Genomic DNA, 24,757 nt, shown 5'->3' with positions numbered 1-24,757 from the left:
ACAATGAGTCATAGGTTAAAGTTTGGTCCATTTCAATATCAATATCAATAATCTTCCAATTATAACTTCAGGTAATGAAGGCCAAACGCCTCCTCCAAACTGATATCAGGAAACTGGAGGTGAGTTTTGTTTTACAGTGAAAAGGGCCAGTGTTCGTGTCCAGGTCCCCCTAACCCTAATGACCTAACCCTAACAGGTTCCCAAAAATGAGGTGAAGATGGGAGTTTCATACCAAAAAGCAACAAAAGTGGCCAGAAATGGAGATCAGCTCTCAAAGGTAGAGGAATTCCAGCAGTTCTAGGCTTGACACTAACCCTAAGTGCCTAGCCCTAACCCTAATGGCCTAAACCCCAAGTTTGCTGCCCCCAACTCCCTTTTGTTTCCATCTCTCAGGCCTGAGGCAGTGAGGTGTCCTTGATTGCCAGGCCTGGAGAGGAATTGTTGTGTGTGCCCCAAATGGGAGAGCAGCAGCTCACACTGGATATGGAGTTTAGAGTTCTGCACTAAAGAACTGCAGGGTTACAAATGGGTGAAAAATAAAACAGTTAAACTCCTAAGGCATCAATCCCAACCAAAAGCCTTTAAACCCTTCTTTAACCACTGAAATGCTGCTTTGAGACACCCCCATGTTTGCTGTTCCCCTCTTCCCTGCAGCGTGGCTGGCACAGAGGATTTCTGGGGTGTCCAGCAGGGAAGCTTGGACATGTCAGAGATCCTCTGTGCCTCTGCAGCATGGCTGTGCTCATCTGGCAGGGCAGGACCAGCCTGGCGCCGGGATGCTGCTCCTAATTAAATCTCCCTCCTGCTGGAGTCTGCTGCCAGCTCGTGGGGCCATTAGGTAAAATCCTGCCCTCCTGCTCCTTCCCTGAGCTCTGCCCAGCGCTGCCCTGCAGATTAATTCAGCCTCTCACGTGGTCTGCCTTCCTGGGGAAGGGGTTTTTTTTAAAGTGTAATGATTTTTTAAGTGTAATTATTTTTTCCCCTTCGGAGGAAATTAAAAAGTACCAAGAGCAGCAGCAGCAGCAGCAGCTGGGCAAGGCAGGTCTGGAACAACATCCTGAATAATTCCCGATGTTTTTAGCCTGGAGAACCACTCAGGATCTCTGCCTGCTCAGGACTGGGAGGACACCACACCATGAACACTCAAGCCCCTGTGTGCAGAATAATTCCCAATGTGAGTGTGAGAAACAGCGTTCACTCTCTGAATAATTTTCTTAAAAGTTTAATAAGGAAATAAAAGGGACAATATCCAGCAGTGTTAGATTAAAACAATATTCTTATATACTGATACAGGGGTACATGCATATTCATGAGGTTTATTCATTATTCAAACATTCCTGTGAGTTGAGATGTTCCAGGAATTCTTTTGCTTGGTTTTAGCCATCCTTCAGATTAAATCAATATATTTTATTTCTTCTCATGGTTCCATCCTGTTTTTACACTCCCTGATAACAGTCAGTAAATTGGGCTCTGGTTTTTGTCACTGTAATCTTGTAATTCAGACGAGATAGTCCCCAAATGTGAGGAGCAACATAATTATTTTACACCATTCTCTGAGTTAGTTACATGAGTAAAAGCATTTTAACATTACAAAGTCTCTATTTTAATATTATGCTAAGGCCTAGGATGCAATATGTTTATCACACTACTATTTATATATATCAGCTATATGGTGCATACATAAACTGACAGATTATATTATACCTGTTAAAAGGTACATATTATATGCCTTTTTATTTTATATAAATAAATATATATATTTAATGGATTATATTATACCTGTTAAAAGGGAATTATAAATTGTATCATATCAAAATCTTTGTGATTAACAATAAAATGCAAAAGCTGATACAGAAATGGGGAAGCCAACACTATATTGTTATTTTTAACACCAATGTGTGGATGGATTTCTAGATAAAAACACCTTTCTTTTTGGCCCTTCTGTTCTTTTCTGGTGCCCACAGGTGTCTGGGATTTGGCTGGCAGGTAACAGAAGGGGCAGGAAGCACCAGGTGGGCAGGGGCAGATGGAAAGTGGCACAAAAATGAGCTGGTTTTGCTCTGTCAGCAATGGGCTGTGCTTGCCAGCTGCCTCCTGGCACCGAGTTCTGTCTCCCGGGCTGGATTTGCTGTACTTTGGGGAGGATATTCAGGTTAAATCCCAGCCCCGTTCCGTGGCTGCTCGCTCCAGGTGTTTTCTGTGCTGACTGCAAAGTAATTCCATTGAAAACGACCAAACAGAGAGAAAACAAAAGCTCAGCCACGCTCCTTTGAGATGAAAACCTCTTACCTGGTGGTTTCTTTTCAAAAATCATCACACCCAGATTTTCTGGCTGGTTTGGTGGATTTGGGCACGTGTTTTCCATGCTGGGCCGTGGGGTGAGGTTTGCAGAAGCTGTTGTGTGCTGGCACGACACACTCTGGGCACGTTCTGTACAAACCCTTTTTAAAAGAGGTTAAAACCCTTTAAAACCCTTTTCAAAATGCATTTACCTGTGCCAAAGCAAGCTTTGGGAATCGTGCCTCTGCTCTGTGTAACAAAGAGCCTGGGACGGCAGCTGGGACAGTCGGCGTGTATTTAATGCAATGTATTTACTGATGATGGAGCAGGGAGAATTTGTCACTTTATCTCCTAGCAGAACTGCTGGGTTTTGTGTTCAGTGTTTGCCGGGATGGGTTTTCAGTGTGAGGACTCTTGGTTAAGCAAGGAATTGTTTAATTAACTTGGAATCATGGAATGGTTTGGTTTGGAAGGAACTTTAAAGCGTCTCCCATTGCTCTCCCTGCCATAGGCAGGGACGCCTTCCCCTACCGCAGGTTGCTCCAAGCCCCGCCCAACACCTTGGACACTTCCAGGGATGGGGCAGCCACAGCTTCTTTTCAGTGAAAAGCGCTCCTGGGACCGGCTTTTTCCCAAACCAGAACGGGAATTAATGCGTGCTAATTAATTAATTAATTACCCAAGGCCCGAAAGAACCTTGGAACCTTTATGGCACAGCGCTGTTTCCCGGCCGGGCCGCTCGGCCACCGCGCGCAGGCAGCGGGTTCCTGCGCGGTGATTGGTGGGCGGCCGGGCGGCGGCGGCTGTGATTGGTGGGCGGCCGGGCGGTAGCGGCTGTGATTGGCGGGCTGCCGGGCGCGGTCCGTCGCGTTGTGGGGCCCCCCGCGGGGCAGAGGCGGGGCGGGGGTCGCGGTCCCGCTTTCCCCGAACCTTGCGAGTCCCGCCGGGCTCGGGGCCGGTTCCGGGCGCTGACGGGAGCACTGGGCGGCCCTGCACAAGCCCGGCCATGCCGCCCGCCCGTGGCGGCGGTAAGGGGGCCGTGGTGCTGCAGTGCGAGTGGCAGCAGTGCTCCTTCGTGGCCTCGGAGATGGAGGAGTTCTGCGGGCATGTGGCGCAGCACCTGCAGCAGCACCTTCCTGGCGAGCACCGCGACGAGATGGATCCTCTGGGTGAGGCTCGGGGGAAACTTTCTGGCTCTGCACGAGTCCCTGACAGGAAGGGGCAGCCGGGGAGGGTCAGGCTCTGCTCCCAGGGAACGACAGGACAAGGAAAATATCGTCGAGTTGTGCCGGGTGACGTTGAGTTTGGACATGAAGGGGAATTTCCCCATGGGTAGCCAGGCATTGGAAGGGGCTGCCCAGGGAGGTTTGGTGTCCCCATTCTTGGAGATGTCCAAGGAGGGGCTGGAGGTGGCACTCAGTGCTCTGGGCTGGGGACAAGGTGGGGATGGGGCATAGCTTGGACTCGCTGATCTTGGAGAGCTTCTCCAACCTAAATAATTCTGTGATTTTCTGACAAGATAAAGCTTCTGGCCTTCTTTGTCTCCTCTCCCTGAGTAGAGCAGGGCTGGGATCTAAGGAAAACATGCATGGTGTTTGTCCACCTGCAACAGCTGAGCTTGACTTGGAGAGTAAAGTGACTTGGGGAGCAGATTTGCTTGGAGATACCCTTGGAGCTGTTTGTCTGTGTTGCAAAGGAGCAGTTTGGGTTGCAGAGGAGCAGTTTGGGTTGCAGAGGAGCTGTTTGTCTGTGTTGCAGAGGAATACACGTGCCTGTGGCAGGACTGTGGCTTCTGCTCCCCGGAGAGCTCAGCCGACCTGGTGCGCCACGTCTACTTCCACTGCTACCACACCAAGCTCAAGCAGTGGGGGCTGAGGGCTCTGCAGAGCCAGGCAGACGTCAGCCACTGCCAGCTGGACTTCCAGAGCAGGAATATCATCCCTGAGATCCAGGAGAACTTCCTGTGCCTCTGGGAGTACTGTGAGGTGAGAGCAGGGGGTTCAGTGTGAAAGGGGAGGTGCTGCTGTGCTGCAGCTCACCTGCACAGCAGCTCACCCGCACAGCTGCTGGCTCTGTCTGGAGTTGTGTGGGAGCATCTGGGCTTGGTTTGGTCTTTTTCACCCTGTCCTGTCTGTCCTTGTCCCTCTCAGAGGTCGTTTGACAACCCCGAGTGGTTCTACCGGCACGTGGAGGATCACAGCTTCTGCTCCGAGTACAAAGCAGCAGGGAAGGAGAACCACGTGGTGCTCTGTGGCTGGAAAGGTTTGTGGCCTCCTGCAGGGCCCCTCCAGAGAGCTTTGGGCTGGATGGCAAACGTGGTACAGGGGAACAGGTTTCAGAGAACCCCTTGGCCTTCAAAAATAGGTGTGTGCATGGTTTTGACAGTGAAATATTCCTGTAAAACTTCCTTCAGGGAGTCCAGCTGAGTGCTTAGTACAGAACTTCCTGTTTCTACCTAATCAGTACCTTGGAGAAAAGGCTACAGCTGATTTCTCTTTTACTTTGATTTTTTTTCATTAATTTCTCCCATGTTTGTGCAATTGCCTTAAGTGCTTGGAGGGTCCACACTGGTAGTACTGTGATGATATCACCCTGCTCTGTGGGGATTTTGGAGCCTTGCTGGCCAAAACAGGACGAAGAAGCTGCTATTCAGTGAGGCTGTGTCCCCTGGGAGGGCTCTCAGCTGTGCTGTCCCTCCCCAGACTGCAACTGCAGCTTCAAGGGTCGCTGCAAACTGCGGGAGCACCTGCGCAGCCACACGCAGGAGAAGGTGGTGGCCTGTCCCACCTGTGGGGGGATGTTTGCCAACAACACCAAGTTCTTCGACCACATCCGCCGCCAGACCGCCCTGGACCGTAAGCCCCGGGGACAGGGAGGGGCTGGGGGAGTGCTGGGCTGGGATATTTGGGTTGCTGGAGCTGCCTGTACCTTGTGAGCCAAGGGCGGGGTGTGCTTGGAACAGCCTGGTTTCTCTGCTGACTGATGGCAGCCACAGAATTCCAGAATTGTTTAGATTGGAAAAGACCTCTGGGATTGAGTCCAACCTGTGATTGATCCTCACCTTGTCAGCCACAACCTGACCTGGGGTAGGGACTCTCCCACCTCCCTGGGCAGCCCCTTGCACTTTCCATAAAGAAATTCCTCCTGATGTCCCACCTGAACCTCCCCCAGCCGTGTCCTCTGGGAAGTGTCCCCTCTCAGAGGCAGGATCGAGGCTGTTCCTCCTGTGGGGACCTAGGGCTGCACACCAGGGTTTCCAGGCCCCTGTCACACCTGTCCTCACTGCTCTCTGTGCTGTTCTCCCTGCCCTGGTCTCTGCTGTCCCCTCCCTGCCCCACTGCTGCAGAGCAGAGGTTTCAGTGCTCCCACTGCTCCAAGAGGTTTGCCACGGAGAGGCTGCTCCGCGACCACATGAGGAACCACGGTGAGTGAAGGTCCCTGCTCTGAGCTCAGCCTCTGTGGGCTGTGTGCTCTGCCCTGCTCTGGGCTAACTTTTTTCCCTGTTTTTGGCCCAGTGAACCACTACAAGTGCCCCCTGTGTGACATGACCTGCCCGCTGCCCTCCTCGCTGCGCAACCACATTCGCTTCCGGCACAGCGAGGAGCGTCCCTTCAAGTGTGACTACTGTGACTACAGGTGAGGCCTGGGGCTGGCCCTCTCCCCAGACCTCCCAGAGGCCTCTCTGTGTGTGTGTGTGTGCTGCAGCTTTGTTCCCTCACTTTGTGCTTCCAGCTGCAAGAACCTCATTGACCTGCGGAAGCACCTGGACACGCACAGCAAGGAGCCGGCGTATCGCTGCGAGTTCGAGGCCTGCAGCTTCTCTGCTCGCTCCCTCTGCTCCATCAAACTGCACTACAGGAAAGTCCATGAGGTGGGAAGGCAGCAGAGCTTGCATTGCTCCTGATAGCCCATGGCAGTCTTCTCAGAGAACTTCCTCTTCCTCTCTGTGGGGTGCTGACATCACTCTGTGTGTCCCTCAGGGTGACTCCGAGCCCCGGTACAAGTGCCACGTGTGTGACAAGTGCTTCACACGGGGGAACAACCTCACTGTCCACCTCAGGAAGAAGCACCAGTTCAAATGGCCCTCAGGACATCCTCGCTTCAGGTACTGCCCACCTTTACCTCCTCAGCACCTCCTCTCCCGTGCAGGGCACAGCTGGAGCTGCATCCTGCCTTGTGCTGGCAGTGCCTGGGCTCTGATGTTTGTAAATTTGTTCAAGACCTTTTTCCCAGTCTGTAAACATTCAGTGGGACCTGAGCAGTGCTGGGTGGCAGCTCCAGGGCAGTGGTGCCATCACTGCTGCCTCTGGAGGGACACTTCTGAGCTTGGCAGGAGCCAGGTCTAGGTGTCCCCCTCTAGAGAGATCAATCTTGGGACAGTAGCCCCTGCTGCACCCTCTCTAGGAAACTCCAAAGGGTTTCCAGAGCCTGAAAGCTGTGAGGAGAAGCAGATGGACTTGAAATGCTCCCAGTGAAACAGAGTGGTGGAAGGAGATGGGCTGGGGAGGTGACTGAGCCTGGCACGAAGCTCAGAAGCTGCCACATGGCTGTGCTTTAGAGAGTAGAGGCTGAAATACCATCTGTGCAGCACAGGGATTGAAAGCGGGGATGTGTGTCCTTTCCTTGGCTGTTCCCCATCTCCTGGGAAGGGGAGTGTGCCTGACTGCCCCCTCCTGTCTGTGCCCAGGTACAGGGAGCACGAGGATGGCTACATGAGGCTGCAGCTGGTGCGCTACGAGAGCGTGGAGCTCACAGAGCAGCTGCTCAAGGACAAGGAGAAGCGTGGGGAGGCTCTGGATGGCTCCAGTGAGTGCGTGGTGCTGCCTGAGGGCGAGGGCAACCTGCAGGGCATCCTCCTGGAGCCACCAGCAAACCCTGCCCTGGCAGAGAACAGGATGTCTGAGCTGCCTGTGCCCCCAGCCCTGTGCTCTGCTCCCAGCCCTGAGCCAGCACAGACAAGCCCCTTCCCAGGAGCTTCCTCTTCCTCCTCCTCCTCCTCCTCAGAACCAGGAGCCAGCAGCACAAGCAACCCCATCATCCGTGTGGTGAACAGGACCAACGAGCAGGGCCAGAGTGAGACTGTGTATTATGTGATGGCCAGCTCGGCCTCGGAGGAGCAGGGCACAGCAGCCCTGCCTGTGGAGCTGGAGGAGAACGTCATGGACAGGCTGCAGAAAACAGCTGAGGAGCTGGGCATTCACATTGTCTGAGGGGCTGCCTCTCTGCAGGAGGAGAGCTTAAATCCTTGGGATGTGCTTGGGGACAGGGCTGGGCTTGTCTTCAGGCCAGCCTCACTGGCTGCTGGTTCTGTTAGCATGGGGAGAAGGCAGGGACAGATCTGCCAGGTGTGAATTGAGGGATCTGAGCTGGGAAGAGCTGTCTGCCTCCTCATTTTGGGAACTAGGGCCTGTCAAACTTTTCCCACCCTTCTGGGGGGTTTGGCCTAGTCGTGGCAGGGTGGAGTGGTCACAAGCTGTGCCCTCCTGAGCTGTTCCCCAGGCAGGATGGTGTCTGGAGCACACACTGGTGCTGAAGCCTCTTCTCTGGGGACGTGGGGCCCTTGGCAGGCCTGTCCTGCCCCATCCATGCCTTCCCCAGGGGATATCATGCCTTCATCAGCACTTGCACACATTTCTAGTCTCACCTGGTGCTGGTGGTGGCGTTTGCCTCCCTGATCCTATAACCAGCACTGGTCTCTGGGAGGACACTGCTGAAGGTGCTGGCCCTTGCAGGCCAGTGCAGCACTGGGACCTTGGGAGTTTTTTGCTGCTTTTGGCATCCCCTGGCTGTCCTCCCCACATTGGGGTTTGGGCTCCTGGGTGGGCAAAATGTACTTTGGCAAGACAAATAAACTTCAGGCTGCCAGGCCCAGCAGTGTCTGGTGTGTTTTTCTGTGCAGCCCTGTCTGCTGTGGTGGGAGGATGGCACTGGGACAGCTGCAGCCTGCAGTGTGGGAGGTGGGCACTGAGCGGCTGCCAGGCTCTCCTGGCACTTTGCAGCTGGCACTGGAGTGTGCTGCACCCCACTGGAAGGCCAGGTTTAGCTCTGCCGTGGTGTTCCTGCTGTGGGGCTGAGTTTTGCTGCCTCCCCCAGGCCTGTCTGCTGCCTGCTCTGGCCTTTTTTGAATACAGGGAGTAGCTGGACTTGTGAGCACAGCCAGCCTATCCTCAGTTGACTGATTGGACAAGGACAGTGTGAATTTGGGCTACCTGAAGAGCCATTTAGGCCAGCCCTCCCTGCCCTGGGTGTGGAGGTGATGTGCCCAGGGGGACAGAGGGAGGCACCTTGGTGGTCTTGGCTGGACACTGAATTTTCCCCACTGCTCCTTTCTCAAGCGGCTGAGCAAAAGCTGTTGGAATTCCTGGTTGCTGGGGGAAATTACTTGATCCCAGCACCCCTGGGGGAGAGGCAGAAGCTGTCCCTGACAGCACACACTGCTGGAGGATGCTCCTTGCTGCAGGCAGAGCATCCCTGCCCTTGGCACTCGGCGTGGCCTTGCCCAGCCTGCCTGGCCCCTGCTCGCCGGCCTTGGCAGAGCTGTGCTGAGGATGCCTTCGAGAGAAGGGCCCTGTGCCAGCTTTGCATTCACAGCACTGCCAGCCTGGCCTTCTTTCCAGCGTGCTCCAAAGCCAAGGCTGTGCCTGCGTTCTGCTGGCTTTGGGTGTAGGTTTGGGTGCTGGGAGTGTCCCTTTAAACACTGGGTCCAGGCAGGGTAATCTGCCAGAGATTATCTGCTGGGGAGAGGATTGGCATTAAAGGGAATGTCTCCTCCCTTCCCCCATGTCCTGCAGCATCCTCTGGCCCGGGTGTGTGTGTGGAAACCAAGTTCACTTTCTCCTGGGCGAGCAGAGAGGGGTCTGTGGTTGGAGGGGCGAGGGGAGGAGGGCAGATGATGGCACTGGGCCTCCTCTTCCTCACCGTGCTGGCCACGCTCGTCTCCTGCCAGGACCCAGAAGGTAACAGGAGGCTTGGGGGATGAGGGGGTTTATGGGGCTGCTGGCACCAGTCCTGCCCAGTAAGGAGCAAGACCAAGGCTTGGCACAGGAGAGCTGAGGTGTGAGTGGCTGCACTCCTCACCACGGGACGGGCTGGGATGGGCTCCAAGCCCACCTGCGGGGCTCTGAGGGCTGGGCAGCTGCTGGCAATGGTGTCCTGACCCCCAGGAGCCCTGGACACTTACTGGTCTGGCACGGCACCCATCTGCCTGGGGGGCTGCAAGGGGAGGCACAAGGAGCTCAAGAGGAGCCAGTGTGGGAACGGCAGCTGCTGCTGGCTGGGCTACAAATCCTTCTGCAGAGGTAAAGGGGGGAACCCTGGGCGTGCCGCAGGGCTTTGTGCCACCCTCCAGCAGCCTGGGCCACGCGGGGACACAGCCTGGGCCACCCACTGCCCTTGTCTGGGTGACCCCCGGGGTTGTCCCCGTGGCCAGCAGGCTGCCAGCCGCGGTTCCATCCGTGTTGCAGTGAACTGCGGGCGGCCCGAGGCGGATTTTAACTCGGTGGTGCACGGCAATGACTGGTGGGTGGGCTCCGTGGTGCGCTACAGCTGCCGGCCCGGCTTCCTGCTGCTGGGGGACCCTGCCAGCGCCTGCCAGTCCGATGGCCGCTGGACCCCCAAACCTTCCTGCCTCCGTGAGTGTCGCGATGAGCCCCTGCAGCCACGTCCCCAAGCCCTCCTTGTCCCGGCGGGCTCCAGGTGAGCATCCCGTGATGGCTTTGCCCCTGTCCCTGTCCCTGCAGGGATCTGCCTGCGGGGCCGCATCGAGATCAGCGAGCGGGACATCACCGGCAAGTGCTCCTCGTCGTGTGACAGCCAGGCGCACCTGGGAGCCTTCCTCAACCGCGGCTGCATCAAGATCTCGGGCTGTGTCACCAAACTGTCGGGCTGGCCCCGCTGGTTACAGCGCTGTGACATCTGCGAGTGTGACTGCCACGTGCCCTGCGGTGGGTCCTGCGCTGGCACTGCCCAGCTGTGCCTCACTGGTCTGGGGGAAGGTTGGCACTGGGAGATGGGAGCTGCAAACAGCTCAAAATCCACTGTCTTTGCTCTCCTCAGGTTCTTCCAGGTAGAGCTGGGCCACCCGGGGCTGTGGTCACTGGTCCAGTGCTGAGGGAGGCTTCCACCCTGGCTTCTGCTTCCTTTCACCACGTGTGTCCATTGCTGTGTTCCTTCCATAAGCTCTGTCTGTCCCGAGGCTGTCATCTGAGAAGAGACGTTCTGGACTCACTCTTGCAGGGCTGGCTCACCCCAGGACTCTCCAGGGGCAGGGGATGCTCTGGGAGCAGCAGGCGCTGGGATCTGTGTGTGTTTCCTGCAGCTGGCCTTGGGGACAGTGGTGTCACCCCCATTTGCCTGGCTGCTTCCCAGGGGAGGCTCAGACCCTCTTTTAGGAGAGAGGCAGCACCTGTGCCTGTTGCAAAATACCTTCCTTTGGTGCTGCATGTTGTGATTTCTCCGTGTCAGGTAATTCCAGGCCCTGAGCTGAGAGGTGGAGCTGCCCTCTGAGCTTGCTGAGGCCAGCAGGAGTGTGACATCTGTCTCCTGTCCCCATGCCACGGACAGAGCAGCCTGGCCAGGGCTGCAGCACGCACTGCTAAGGAATGCAGTGGGTCAAACTACCCTGATCTCACTTCCCAGGTGGAAAATCTTTCCCACGGGCTGCTGGTCCTGCTCCTTCTGGGGGTCTGTGGTCCTGCCCTGAGTGCCCCTTTCCCCAGGGGCTTCTCCTCCCAGCAGCTTGGGGCCACAAAGAGAGATTTGGCTTCAGCCAGGAACAGCTTTGTGCCCCTTGAGGACATCTCTGGCTCCTTAGGAAGCAGCCATGGAAGCAGTTTTGTTCCCCCAGGGAAGGAGAGGGTGGTCTGGAGCACATGTGATGGCATTGCTGAGGGTGCTGGAGGACCAGCCACGGGTCATTAAAAATATATTTGCAGGGAATCACACAGGTTTTCCTGTCATGCAAAGAGGTTCTGCTGCCTGCTCTGTCCCTGCAGCCCTGAACACAGATGACAGAACCAGGACAGGCTCCCTCTGCCGCTGTCCTGAGCAAGTGAGGCACCATGGGGACACAGCTCTGGACAAGGCCACTTTAGGAAGGTCCCAGCTGGGGATTAGAGGGATGTGAATGTCCCCATGGCACTGGGCTGCATCCTTGCTTCCTTCCACTTTGAAATTACTCCCCAGCAGCTGCTGGTTGCTTCATGCCCACCGGCTTGGGCCCAGCTGAGCAGAAAGGGGTTTAGCATCAATGAGGTCATTCCCAGTCCCTCCTTCTGTCCCCCTGCAGGGTGCACAGAGCAGGTCTGGGCAGGGACCTCCTCACAGGGAGTGCCCCAGGGATGGGAGGCAGCTGGTGCAGACAGAACTGGGTGAGTGCCACGTGCCTTTTGGCCCATGACGAGTTAAGACCTCCATGAGGAGCTTGGCTCCATGGATAACTCCTCATGCCCTTCCCTGGCCCAGCCCCCTGGTCTCCTCTGCCTGGATCCTGCTCTGACATCTGTCCCAGCCTTAAGCTGGGAAAGCTGTCCTTGGCTCAACAGATGGTTTTTTAATTAATACTCTTGCTGGTGCCGCTCATTTCCATATGTCTTTCGTGTTTAAGTGCTGTGGTGGGTGAGAGGTGTGAGTAACAGCGAGGAGGGAGCCAGGCGTGGTGCTGGGGAGGTGCAGGAGGATCCAGGTCCTGCAGGATGAGCTGCACCAGGGAGGTTGTGCTGGGGGTAAAACCCTGAAGGGACACCCCCGTGCCGTGACCCTTTGTGACCAGCTGTCACCCCACTGGCTGTCCCAAGCCATGGCAGCCCTGCTTGCACCCCGTGCCCGTGCTGGGGTGTCTGCACCGGGGTCTGTGCACGGCTGAGTGGGGCAGGAGTGGGTTTAGGGTGTGTTGGGCTCACTCAGGGGGGTTTGGGCTGAGGGGGCAATGGGGGGACCTTCGGGGGCTGTGTCCCAGATGCAGATGGGAGCCGGCACTGGGGTGCAGGGGTGTGCAGAGGCAGGGCTGGCAAACCCCAGGCGTGTGCTCAGGGATGCTCAGGGCCTGCTGGCAGGCAGCGAGAGGAAATAGGGCCGGTCCCTTTAAGAGGATTTTTTGCTGCCTGGCAGCGCTGCCCGCCCGGGCAGCCCATCTATCCATCCATCCATCCATCCTGCCGCCCATCCTGCTCCCCGCACGGCAGCACCGGCCACGGGGCTGGCGGAGAGGGGCGCCCCCGAGCCCGGGGGGCTGCTAGCCACTGCGGGACTTCTGCTAGCCACTGCAGGGCTGGGGCCGGAGCGCCCCTCGCCCGCCCTGCCCACCCAGCCCCGCGGAGGGATGGGGAGGAGACTCGGGCCGGGCACCCGCGGGGGCAGCGCCCAGCCCGGCTCCGGCCACTGAGCACCGCAACCGAACCGAACCGAACCGAGCCGCCCCCCGCCCGGCCGGGCTCCCCGGGCATCGCCCCTTTGTCTGCGGAGGAGGCGAGGCGGGGGCGCTGCGGGAGCGGAGCCGCCGCCCCGCACCCTGCCAGGTGAGCCTGCGGGAGAGCCGAGACCCTCCTCGGGGCAGGGGCTGGGGGGGCTGGGATGGAGGGGGCCGGCGGGGAGCAGGGATGAAGGAAGAGCATCCTCGGGCAAAGCCTTGCCGTCCCCACCCCGCGCCTCGGGGCTGGGCTAAGCCGCCGAGAGCCGCTTGCGGGATTTAGCGCTCCGTGAACGCCCAGCCGGAGGAGTCAAGGTGAGCCCGAGGGCGCTCCGAGCCCGCTGCCCCCCACCATCACCCCCGAGCCCCCCGTTCCTGCACCCCGCGGATGCTGGGAGGGGACCAGCGGGCTGGGAACCCCCACCCCTCCTTCCCACCCCTCCTTCCCCGGGGCTGGGCTGGCTTCCTTCCAGCCCTGAGCAGGGTCTGCCCGCAGCAGGGAGTGGGCTGGGGGATCTCCCGCAGCTGCCGGCATCCGGCCGCCCCTCGCAGGGGCCGTGTGTGTGCGCTGCAGCCGCAGCGAGCCGCTCCCGCAGCCCCGCTGGATGTAGGTTAGCGAGGCGCTGGGACCCCGGGCTGGGAGGAGGGATGGGTGCAGGGCACAGCCCGCGCAGGCACAGCCCGAGCTCCTTTTCCTGCTGCCAAGGGGATCCCCGACCCCCTCCCAGCCTCTGAGAGCCGCGTTAAGCGTGTTCCCCACCCTGCTCGGCTCAGCATCCCCCCGGCACCGCAGAGTCCCCGAGCCCAGCGGAGACACGAGCAGCTCGGCCGTGCTGCAGCCGGCTGAGGAGCACTGCAGGCAGCAGGAGAGGGCTGGGGCAGGTGTATCAGCGTCATGGCCCCAGTTCAGTGCCGGCCTGGCCTCTGAGGCTGTGCTATAAGAGCCTGGAAGGTGAAATGATGAGCTAAAGAAGGCAGAGAAGGAATGGCACCAGCAGGGCCCCCTCCCTGTTCTGTTAAGGCTCTCCCAGCAAGCCCAGGGGGACCCCAGGCACTGTCTGAGGGTCTGATGGATCCAGGACTGCTCTGCCCCAGGAACATGGCGGGCTTTGTCCACGAAACCAGCTGGAATAATCTGCTTGTTTAGGATTTCATACCTGTGTTCCCCAAGGCCAGGCCAGGGCTGGCTCCCGGTGAGTCCTTGGGGACATGCAGGCATAGGGCAGGACATCAGCTCTGCCACCTCCCACCCTGCACCCACCAGCGCAAATGGCATTGGGACAGGGAGCCCCCGGGCTGGGGGAGCCGAACAGCTCCAGCAGCAGAGCTGGACAAAGCTGCAGGAGGTGCATGAATTATTGACTGTGGAGCTGAACAAAATCCTGCTGCTCCTGAGCCCCTCGGCGCAGGCTCAGCATCCCTGGCTGGGTCCATCCTTCCAGCCAGATGTGGATGCTGGCCGCAGCTGGGCGGAGGGGACAGTGAGGCCTGGAGCCAGCAGCAGAAGGAGAGACAGGACTCGCTGTGGGCTGGTCCCTGCAGTGCCTGGAAGAGGGAGCCCGCTGCGAGCCGATCCCTGTGCGCTCCCCACAGAGCAGCAGGATGGCGGAGAAGGGCATGGATCCCGCCTGTGTCTCCATCGCCCTGGAGGACACGGTGTGCCACGCCGGCCCTCCGGACGCCCCCCTGCTCACCACCCACTTGAAGAAGGTGGAGAACCACATCACAGAGGCCCAGAGGTTTTCCCACCTCCCGAAGCGCTCGGCTGTCAACATCGAGTTCATCGACCTGTCCTACTCCGTGCGGGAGGGATCCTGGTGGAGGAAGAGAGGTAGGAGCTGGCGGGTGGGGAAGGGCAGGGAGGGGACCTGCAGGGCTCTGACACCCCTTTCCCGATCTGCATGCCGTGATCTCACCCTGCTCTGCCTGTGTGCCAGGGGCTCTTTGTGGCTGTTTGTTTGTTCTGGGTGCCCGTGGCAGGAGCAGGCAAGGCTCGTGTCCCGCAGCAGTTGCTGTGTGCCTGTGCTGTGCAGTGCCAGGGGAAGGCAGAGCGCATTCCAGGGAAACCTCTGGCCAGGGCAGATATCCTGGGGCACCCGGGAGGGGTGGGATGGGTTTCCTCAGCACTGCTCTTTGGGGTGCGATGCAGCAGGAGACCCCAGGGGTGCCCCAGCTCAGAGGCTGGCAAGGAGAAGGTGTGGTTTGTGGGGGATTTCCTCTCCCTGTGTAGCCCAGGCCGTGGCTCCCTTCCCTGTGTGTGACTCTGGCCGAGAGCTCAGGGAGGGGAGGCAGATGGCGGCTGGTGGGTGGTAGTCTGCTTTAATTAGCGCTCTCAGTTAATGGGATGCCAATCAGGCAGCCCGATAAGATGGAGGGCGAGCTGATCTGCAGAAGCTGAAGCGGGGACCGAGGTCACAGGGCTGCTCGGTGACGGGTCCTGCCAGCCAGGAGTGGCAGAGGGGGCTCTGCCTTCGTCCCCAGGCTGTGCAGCTCGGGAAACAGAGGCGCTGAAACACGGTGGGAGCAGCCCTGACATCTGCCGGGATGATGCCTCCCTGTTTATCCGGGATGCTGAGGAAGCATCCCAGGAGGATCCATGGCACAGCCGCGGGTTGGCCGGGGCGGATTGTGCTGGAGCACCCAGCAGGGAACCGGCTGCTTGCCAGCGGGCCAGTGCCCTGCAGGGAGGGAGGGAGGGGGAAAGGAAAGCTGAACCAGGTGGGAGCAAGGCGAGGGGTCCCGGTGTCACTGGGATGGCGGTGGGAGGGACGCTTTTCTCCCCCCGTTCAGGCAGAGCTGGCGGGGGCTGGCGGTGGCTTTGGCCACAGCCCCCAGCTCCGGCTGGCCCGCTGTGCTGAGGCAGGAGGTTACTGGCAGTCAATGAACGTGAGTAACCGCTGCGCAAGCTGCAGTGGCGCCGACGTGAGCAGCATGCGCGGTGCGGAGCCCTGCGCTGCCGGGGGGCTGCCAGCCCTGCTCGCCCCTGGCCACCCTGAGCAGCCCCCCGCCCTCCCCTGGCCGCCCCTCTGCCCGCGGGACCCCCTCCTGCTGCGGGGCTCCTGACCCCGAGCACCCCGATGACCTTCCCTGGGGATGGACAAGCCACAGGGCACCCCCAGTGAGGTGGGAATGTCGCTGGGGTTGCCCCAGCTTGGATTGCGTGCCCCAGCTTGGATTGCTTGCCCTTGCCCCACGGTGGCCGTGTGGGGCACAGAGGGGACACAATTCCATTAAGGGGATGCTCAGGCTCGGTCCATGGTGTTATCACTCCCTATCCCATTGCTGCTCAGCCAGGGCTCCATTTCAGGGGCAGCTCCTGAGAGCCTGAGGCTGTGCTTGTTCCTTACTCCCGACACATCATGTTCCTTCTGCCAGAAAATGCTAATCAGCCGCGTTTAAAGCAGAGATAATTCCAGGTCTGATTAGCAGTGGCTGCTGCCGGGTGCCACAGCGTGAATGCCAATGAAGGCAAGAGCCGGATTGGGAATTCTGCCTGCCCCCTGCTGCCCTGCTCCGCGCTGTCCCTCCCCCCCGGCCTTAGGGATCAGCATCTGAAGTCATGCCCAGGACCAGTGTCACAGCCTGGTAATCTTCCTTAGCAGCTCTGTGACCTGACCCGGGGATTTCCCTGGTCTTTGCTGTGATCCAGGCCAGGAGCTTCTTCAGCACCGGGAATCAGTGGGATCAGTCAAGGACCAGGGGCAGGGATCATGCTGGAGGTGACAGCATGATGTCACAGTGGCCATAGCCCTGGGGATGCTGATGGAGACACGTCCAGGCACACACAGCCCCTGGCACGGCACATGGAGGTCCTGAGGTCCCTACAGTCCCTGTAGCACCGCTGCCCTGGGAAGCCAAACCCCTGCTGCTCTCTCCCTCCAGGGTACAAGACTCTCCTCAAATGCCTGTCAGGGAAGTTCTGCCAGCGGGAGCTCATTGGGATCATGGGCCCCTCTGGAGCTGGGAAATCCACACTGATGAACATCCTGGCAGGCTACAGGTGAGGCTGGGGGGAGCCGGGGGGCTGGGGGTGCAGGGCTGTGCTGCATTCCCCATTCCCCCACACCTCTTTCCTGCAGGGAGACTGGGATGAAGGGGCAGATCCTGGTGAACGGGCGGCCGCGGGACCTGCGCACCTTCCGCAAGATGTCCTGCTACATCATGCAGGATGACATGCTCCTGCCACACCTCACCGTGCTCGAGGCCATGATGGTGAGCTCTGGGGGACATCCTGTGGGCTGTCTCCTCGTGGGCACTGAGCCCACACTGACATCAGGCATTTCCAAGGACTTTGGGACGTGGAAACAAAATCCTGCTGTCTGTGCACCCTTCATCCTGAGCAGGCAGGGGTGGAAGCATGGTGCAGCCAGTTCTGTTCCCTACATCTGACAGTCGTGTCTCCCTGGCCATCCTCTCCCTGCAGGTCTCTGCTAACCTGAAGCTGAGCGAGAAGCAGGAGGTGAAGAAGGAACTGGTGAGTGCTGAGGAGGGCGGGACCAGACCCCCTCATCTTTCCCCAGGATGGGAACAAGGGGAGCAGGGGATAGCAAGGCTGAAGGGAGGTGGCAGAGATGGGTTGGAAGTCCATGAAAACCCGTGTCTGTCTCACAGGTGAATGAGATCCTGACGGCGCTGGGGCTGCTGGAGTGCTCGTACACCCGCACCAGCTCCCTGTCGGGGGGCCAGCGCAAGCGCCTGGCCATCGCCCTGGAGCTGGTCAACAACCCACCCGTCATGTTCTTCGATGAGCCCACCAGGTGAGGCCACAGGGGCTCCAGCACTGCCTGCCCAGCTGGGCTGCCCCTGCTGGCGTGGCCAGTGCCCTCTGGTGCCCACCTGAGCATGGGATGGGACTGTGCCCCTGGGACTGGTGCTCTTCTGCATCGATCTGAGGGCAGGGGAGTCGGGGTATCTTTAGGATGTTCTTATCCCCCTCTCAACTCTCCCCTTCTCTCTCTGCCGTCTGTTTCTCCTGCACCCCATCCTGCGTGGCCACAGCGGTCTGGACAGTGCCTCCTGCTTCCAGGTGGTGTCCCTGATGCGGTCCCTGGCTCAGGGTGGGCGCACCATCATCTGCACCATCCACCAGCCCAGCGCCAAGCTCTTCGAGATGTTCGACAAGGTTTGGGCTGGGACAGGCCCCCCCTGGCCCCAACACCCAGGAGAGAGGCCATGGGAGGGGCTGCAGGCGTTTGACCTGGGGCTTGTGTGGCCAGGGTCTAGCAAGGGTGGCCTGTGTCACCCTGGGACAGGAAGGTGGGTAGGGGAGGGTGACAATGCCCTGACTGCCCTGCACCTGCCACATCCTGGCTTTTCTCTTGCAGCTCTACATCCTGAGCCAGGGCCAATGCATCTTCAAGGGTGTCGTGACCAACCTCATCCCCTACCTGAAGGGCCTCGGCCTCCACTGCCCCACATACCACAACCCTGCTGATTTCAGTGAGTGTCCCCTACCCCAGCACAGGCTGGCGAGGTCCAAACTCAGTCCCGAAGCCCTGGGGGCTGCCCAGGTTGCCCAAGGGAGACACCTGTGCCCTTGCTGTTAGGTGCTGGTTGGCTCAGCACCTCTCAGGGGTCCTGTCCTCCTCCACAGTCATCGAGGTGGCCTCAGGAGAATATGGGGACCTCAACCCCGTCCTGTTCCGTGCTGTCCAGAACGGAATGTGCACCATGGCTGAGAAGAAGAGCAGCCCTGACAAGGCAGATTCATCGTGCCCACCGTGTGGGACGGTGAGTGGGGGTCAGAGGAGCCTCCTGTGCCAGCAGGGACCCCGTGGTGTGAACCTGACCCACGTCCCTGTGCTCTTGCAGGATGTGGATCACATCGAGAGCCACACTTTTGCCACCAGCACCTCAACTCAGTTCTGCATCCTCTTCAAGAGAACCTTCATCTGCATCCTAAGGGACACGGTGAGGGCAGGGGAGGCTGCACCAGGGCTTGGGGTTGGGCTCTTTGGGGGCTGGCAGCAACAAGGAGTTAAACGGGGTCTGCTGCTCCTTTGGGATGTTTTTGGGGTCTTTCTGAGCCCCCCTGTGCCTGCAGGTGCTGACCCACCTGCGGTTCATGTCCCACATCTGCATCGGGGTGCTCATCGGGCTGCTCTACCTGCACATCGGCAACGACGCGGGCAAGGTCTTCAACAACACCGGCTTCCTCTTCTTCTCCATGCTCTTCCTCATGTTCGCTGCCCTCATGCCCACCATCCTCACCTGTAAGGAGCTCCTGGCCCCAAAACCCCCTCGCTGCTCCCAGCTCTTGGGGTGCCCCTGGGCAGGGTGTGGGGAGCCAGAGGGATTGGGCAAAAGGGGGAAAATAAGAGAGAAGAGAAAAAAAACTTAAAGAATGGAGGGAACCTTCTGTTTGCTTTGTATTGCAGTTCTGCCTTTTAATTGGCTATCATTTGGCTATTTGACCCTTGTTGGCTCAAAGCAGAATGCTGGAATTTTAATATTTTATTTTTATAATCTGAGAAAAATGTGTGTAAATCTGTATTTTCTGCTTCCCTTCTTTGCTTAAAAAGTCCCACCCAAGCTGACTTTTCCATGTGGAAATTTCCCATATCAGTCACTGATTTTTTTTTTTCCCCAATGAAGGTTTGAGCACCCTGTCATGATGCAGGTGGGGGGTTACCTGGTGCATCCCACCTGCCTGCACCAGGGTGGGTGGGAGAGGGGCTGGAGCACCCCAGGGCAGGGAATTTCTTTGTTTTACTCCTTGTTTCCCTGCAGTCCCCCAGGAAATGACTGTATTCCTGAGGGAGCACTTGAATTACTGGTACAGCCTCAAAGCCTATTACCTGGCAAAGACCATGGCAGATGTGCCCTTCCAGGTGGGTTTCCATGGATTTAGCCACCACCCTGCTGCCGATGTGGCACAGCCAATTCTCACCCAGTGGCCCAGGCTGGCCGTGGAGGGGTCTCCCCCTCCCCCAGGGAGCTCTGTGGGGTGGGGGTGGCCCAGCAGGGCGGTGTCTCTGTCCCTGTGTCACCGTGTCACCTCTGTCCCCGTGCAGGTGATCTGCCCCATTGCCTACTGCAGCATCGTGTACTGGATGACGGGCCAGCCCCCCGAGGCCACACGCTTCCTGCTCTTCTCTGCCCTGGCCACCGCCACGGCCCTGGTGGCCCAGTCCCTCGGGCTTCTCATCGGAGCTGCTTCCACTTCCCTGCAGGTCTGACGGGGCTTTGCCTCTTCTCTGGCCCCGTGACAATTTGGGGGTGAAGTGCTGCCCACAGGTGGGCAGGGATGTGACCCCCAGCGGCCTCTGCTCCCCAGGTGGCCACCTTTGTGGGACCCGTCACTGCCATCCCCGTGCTGCTCTTCTCGGGCTTCTTTGTCAGCTTCAAGACCATCCCCACCTACCTGCAGTGGAGCTCCTACGTCTCCTATGTCAGGTGGGTCCCCAGCTCTGGCCAGAGCTCCCTGTGCTGGGCTCCCCTGGGCTCCCTGGTGACCCTGGGGTGTGCTGTGCCCCAGGTATGGCTTCGAGGGGGTCATCCTCACCATCTACGCCATGGAGCGCGAGGACCTGGAGTGCCTCGAGGACTTCTGCCCTTTCCAAAAACCCATCAAGATCCTGCAGGAGCTGGACGTGGAGGAGGCCAAGCTCTACCTGGACTTCCTCATCCTGGGCATCTTCTTCGTCATCCTGCGGCTCCTGGCTTACCTGGTCCTCAGGTACAAGGTCAAGTCTGAGAGATAAAGGGGCCGTGGGGCCCCGGTGCCGTTCCCGGGCCTGGCCTGCTGTGAGAGATGTTCTGCAGATGGACACGGTGCTCCTGCAGGTCCTGGACCATGGTGGAGGCACTGGGAGGTGCCAGCCAGGCCTGGCTCAGTCGAGAAGGGTTTTGAGACATCTCGGAACTGTTTTAACCTTTCCACACACTCTTCATTGCAAAACGTTTTGTACAGCCCTGGCATGTGCCACCCTCCCCCCCAGGACCGATGAGCCCCACGGAGCTTGGGTCCCCTCTCGTTGTCCCTGCCTGGCTCTGCCCTGGGGACACCAGGGACAGTCCTGCAGAGGTGGTTTGTGCTGAGCACGGCTGCCAGGAGCCTGCCCCGTGCAGGGGGAGCAGCAGGCTGGGGCTGGACTGGGCTGGGCTGGGCTGGGAGGAGAGAGCTGCAGGGTTGGAAGCACAGCTCATGGCCCCACGCCTCGTCCTGGGCAGCAGAGTGTGAGTCAGTGCTGGGAAGAGCCCAAAGATGCCATAGGTGAAGTTGCACAAGGCTTTAGTGTTTCCTGTCGCCGTAGCCACAGAGATTGCTGCATCCCCTTTCTGCACAAATCCTCCTCTTTTTTTTTTCCTTTTTTCTTTTTTTTTCCTCTTTTTTTTTGTCCCCCCAACAAACCCCACTGCATCCCAGTCTTCATGGAGGGGAAAGGGAGCCAGCAGGCACAGAAGGACTTGGGGCTCTGTCTCAGACTCCTGATGGGACGCCATCCTCAGAAATGGATCTTCAAGCCAGGGTCTGTGGGAGCAGGACAGTGTTCTCAGACCTTAGGGAGTCTCACATTCAGTCTCTGTTGTCTCTGGGGTCTGAGACAAGAAGGTCTGAACCAAATCAACCAACACGGAGAGCAGTGACTGGTCCCTTGCATGGAGCGAGGAGGATTTAGGTTCCCACACCCTGCCAGTTCCAGGAGGCTGAAGAACACGGCTGGGCTCGGCTGTGTCATCACTGGAGCCTCTGCTGCAGGAGGAGAGCTGGCCCTGAGCCCTTCCCCTGCAACCTCTCTTCCCCCAGCACCACTGGGGCTGTCTCAGCAGGACAGGGCGGACGAGCCTCACTCAGCACCGACTGTGCAAGGAGGGGATGCCAAGGACACCCAGCCTGTCACGGTGCCAACCCCCAGGGTGACACTGTGCAGAAGGGGGTCCCAGCAGTGCCTGAACTGGAAACCAGGTGAGATCCCAGAGTGGTTTGTTTGCAGTGGGCAGCCTGGACACTGGGAAGACCTTTGCACTTTGTGACTGGTACCAGGAAAAGGTCCCATTTGGCACATGGCTCTGGTGGCTGCCCCAAAGTCACACATCTTGCAGAGGGAAGGCAATTCAGCACCTTGCTGGCTCTCCAGAGGAACTGAGCTGAGCCCAGAGCTGGTGGGGCATCTGCACATGCTGCTGTGCTGGGAACACAGCGCCCTGCTTACCTGCACAGCACAGGCTCCGTGGGTGTGCTGGCACTGCTGGCACCGGGCTGCATTGTCACCCACAGACACGGGAACCCAAAGGGTTCTGGTGAGCACGGGTGTGGGGGAGGCAGCCCTGCCCCAGCCTGGCAGGCTGGCCCTGGTTCAGGTCAGTCTGGGGGATCCTGCTCCTGGCACTCTGAGCAGCCAGGGATTGCAGGGCAAATGCCAGATTCCAGCAGAATCCTGGAGGCTGAGCTTTGGTTTTGCTGGCTTGGGTTAGGGCTGCACAGCAGAGTCTGGCTGGCCTGGCCCTGATGCTGGGCACTCAGCAAAGCTGAGTTTCCCCTGCCTGGAGGGATGCTTGGCCATGGGGCACTCCTGCACAGAGGGTCTGGAAGCAGGACACACCCTGCTGCCCTTTCCATGCTGAGCATCGGCGTTTTCTCCAGGGTTGTTGTCTGACTTTTCACTCTCCCTCACAAAATTCCCGTCTCCTCCTGGGTCTTCCTTCAGTGCTGTGCTTTGCAGTGGAGCTGTGCCAGCTGGAGGGCTGCAGTGCTGCCAACCACAGCCACAGGGGCACGGGGGGGTGGGGGACAGTCCCTGTGCCTGCTCTGTCACATGGATGGGCAGGGAGCTGGGGGATGTGGGGCTGTCACCTTTTTCCTTGTCCTGGAGCTGATGGGAATGATGCCCTGCTTCTGTCCTGCTCTTGGGCTGGGACTAGTTGAGACTGGCCCAGCACAGAGCGTGCTCTGCTGGGCTGAGGCTTTTCCCTGGATGGATCCCGAGATGCAGGAGGTGTCAGCGTGGCAGCTTTGCACGGCTCCTGCTTCCTCCCTGGCATTTGGGGCTCTCGTGGTGGATCCTGTCTTCTGCACCCTGGAGGTGCTGCTCTCCCCAGGGCTGTTTCCTGCACCCAGCACACCTGGACACCCCTGTGCCATCACAGCCATGGCCACCATGGCTCCCAGGAGGACCAGGACAAGACGGACTAGTGAGTGGAGCAAAGGGGCTACCAGCAGGCACCGGTGACTGCCACTGCCCGTGTCCCCCCCACACAGGGAAGGCTTTGTTGACCAGGCTCTGCTGCTTGCAGAGAAATGCTGTGGAACAGGCTTCCCCAGCTCGGAGCACCCTGCCAGGGCAGGTGGCTCCCAGTGCCTGGGATGGGGCAGCTGGCAGCACCCTCAGGGTGTCCAGGAGGGCTGAGCACAGCCTGTGCCTCCTGTGCCCATCAGATGCAGTGTCCCAGCTGACCAGGTATGTGGCCACTGCGGGGCAGAGGGCCAGGGCAAACCCTGGAGCTGCAGGATGGCTGTCCCTGAGCTGGGCAAGGGCTCCGGGGAGTGGGGGCGATGGGGCTGCTCCTCCCTGAGGCAGCAGGACACAAGTGAATGTGTTGGTATGAAGGGGCTGATGAGTGAGGCATGTGGCACAGGGCAAAGGCCCCCTTGGTGCTGCCTGAGGAACTGAGCCAAGGTGCCACTGCCCTTTCCCTCTCTTCAAGGACAGTCCCAGAGGTGGTGGAAGGTGCAGGGAAATGCAAGGAGCATGTTTGCACTGAGCCCCCAGGCTGGCGTGGCTGGGCTGAGCACCCCGGGGTTTATTGCCTGGGTGGTCCCTGCCCTGCAGGAGCAGGGCAGGGGGGGTTTTCTCTGCCCAGGCATGGCAGAGGGACAGAAGGACAGGGTGCAGCCATCCTGCTCCAGGGGGCCCTTAGGGAAGCAGCAAGGATGCACTTTATCAGAGCAGGGAAGCAGAGCTGTGGGTGCTTCGGGCTGCAGGAACCCCACGAGAGAACGCGTCTGGATAATCACGAGGAGCGTGATGGAGGAGAGCAGGCTTCTTCCCCCACACCTCCTCTCCTGCCCCTGCCTTTCCTTGTGATGCACTTTGAGTGGATGAGGGTGGGGTTCAAGCTGTGGCTCTGGCTCCGTGGGAACACCGGTTGAGCCTCAACCCATGAAAAATTGCTGCAGCCCCTTTGGCATGGCTGGATCAGGTTGTCCCTCTCATGGGGGCTGTGATGGCAGGCAGGCAGGGCTGTGGCCACTCACCTCCATGCATGTCCAGGCCACCTTTGTCACACGCACAAGAAGAGCAAATGCTTCATCACCTGGCTGGGGTTTGCTGGAGGGGAGACTGGGCTAGAACAGGGAGGGGATGGGGCTTCTTCCAGGGTTTCAGCCCTCTCCCAAATCAGGCAATAAAACAGTGTTTCCTTCTCACTGTGTGTGGACACCATTTGTCCTGTCCCTCTGCCACAGACAGCGTGTGGCTGCCTGGGATCTCTGTTTGTGTCCTTGCCACGCTGGACCCTGTGGTTTTCCAGCCTTCACCGTGTCCACATGTGCAGAGCAGGCTGGACAGTGGGGGGCACGTGTGATCCAGGGGGACACCGTGCAGAGAAGTGCAGGCATTGAAACCCACATTTCCACAAGAGCACAGGTGTGAGCTGCTTTCTCCCTGTGACAGCTTGCCAAAATAAGATGCAGGTAACAGCTCAGAGGCTGAGGGAGACTGCTGGCACAGCTCTGTTGTGGCAGCTGCTCTGGGTGCCATTTGCCCAGGTCTTTCTGCCTTGCTGGGAGAAGGCTGTGAAGCAGGACCAGGGCATTGCTGCCCACAGGTGCAGCCTGGCAGGAACCAGGCAGGGTGGAGGTGAGGCCCTGGGCTCCAGGATGGGCTGCACAAGCAGGTAAGTACCCCGCAGGGACGGGGTGCCAGGTGCCAGCTTGCTGCTGGCACTCACCAGTGCCCAGAGGGTCCCGGGAGCTGTTGGGCAGGAGGAGATGTTGTGGTTTGTGTCGGTGTTTCCGAGATGCCAGCTGTACTTGTTGGATTTCACACATCAATAAAACTTATATTTATAGTGTACTGCCTGGGTATCTCACTTCCCTGAGAGGCTCGAGGGTGTGATGGAGGGTGTTGA

General features: G+C 59.0%; 3 protein-coding genes across 3 annotated transcripts; all 3 read left to right on the top strand.

Moving 5' to 3' along the window:
- The first annotated feature begins 3,152 nt into the window (after positions 1–3,152).
- On the top strand, positions 3,153–8,151 carry HINFP (histone H4 transcription factor). The gene is made up of 9 exons (XM_014884734.2): positions 3,153–3,449; positions 4,039–4,265; positions 4,431–4,542; positions 4,983–5,135; positions 5,627–5,704; positions 5,796–5,916; positions 6,013–6,151; positions 6,261–6,385; positions 6,968–8,151. The coding sequence occupies exons 1-9, from the start codon at positions 3,287–3,289 to the stop codon at positions 7,488–7,490; spliced, it is 1,641 nt and encodes a 546-aa protein (XP_014740220.2). The 5' UTR covers positions 3,153–3,286; the 3' UTR covers positions 7,491–8,151.
- A 1,021-nt stretch (positions 8,152–9,172) lies between these two features.
- Positions 9,173–10,471, top strand: LOC148221366 (protein lev-9-like). Its single transcript, XM_088177824.1, has 5 exons — positions 9,173–9,236; positions 9,444–9,578; positions 9,744–9,911; positions 10,020–10,223; positions 10,336–10,471. Exons 1-5 carry the CDS (start codon positions 9,173–9,175, stop codon positions 10,347–10,349), a joined length of 585 nt encoding a protein of 194 aa, XP_088033950.1. The 3' UTR covers positions 10,350–10,471.
- A 2,399-nt stretch (positions 10,472–12,870) lies between these two features.
- Positions 12,871–24,702, top strand: ABCG4 (ATP binding cassette subfamily G member 4). The gene is made up of 15 exons (XM_014884733.2): positions 12,871–13,000; positions 14,279–14,516; positions 16,568–16,685; positions 16,765–16,897; positions 17,109–17,159; positions 17,297–17,442; positions 17,684–17,807; positions 18,010–18,124; positions 18,279–18,415; positions 18,497–18,595; positions 18,729–18,897; positions 19,415–19,515; positions 19,699–19,857; positions 19,962–20,080; positions 20,163–24,702. Exons 2-15 carry the CDS (start codon positions 14,288–14,290, stop codon positions 20,386–20,388), a joined length of 1,926 nt encoding a protein of 641 aa, XP_014740219.1. The 5' UTR covers positions 12,871–13,000; positions 14,279–14,287; the 3' UTR covers positions 20,389–24,702.
- The last annotated feature ends 55 nt before the right edge of the window (positions 24,703–24,757 follow it).

Source organism: Sturnus vulgaris, chromosome 23, assembly GCF_052056855.1.
Source record: "Sturnus vulgaris isolate bStuVul1 chromosome 23, bStuVul1.hap1, whole genome shotgun sequence".
In the NCBI taxonomy this organism is placed as follows: domain Eukaryota; kingdom Metazoa; phylum Chordata; class Aves; order Passeriformes; family Sturnidae; genus Sturnus; species Sturnus vulgaris.
The sequence above is the reverse complement of the archived record's forward strand: the minus strand, read 5'-3'. Positions and strand labels throughout refer to the sequence as shown.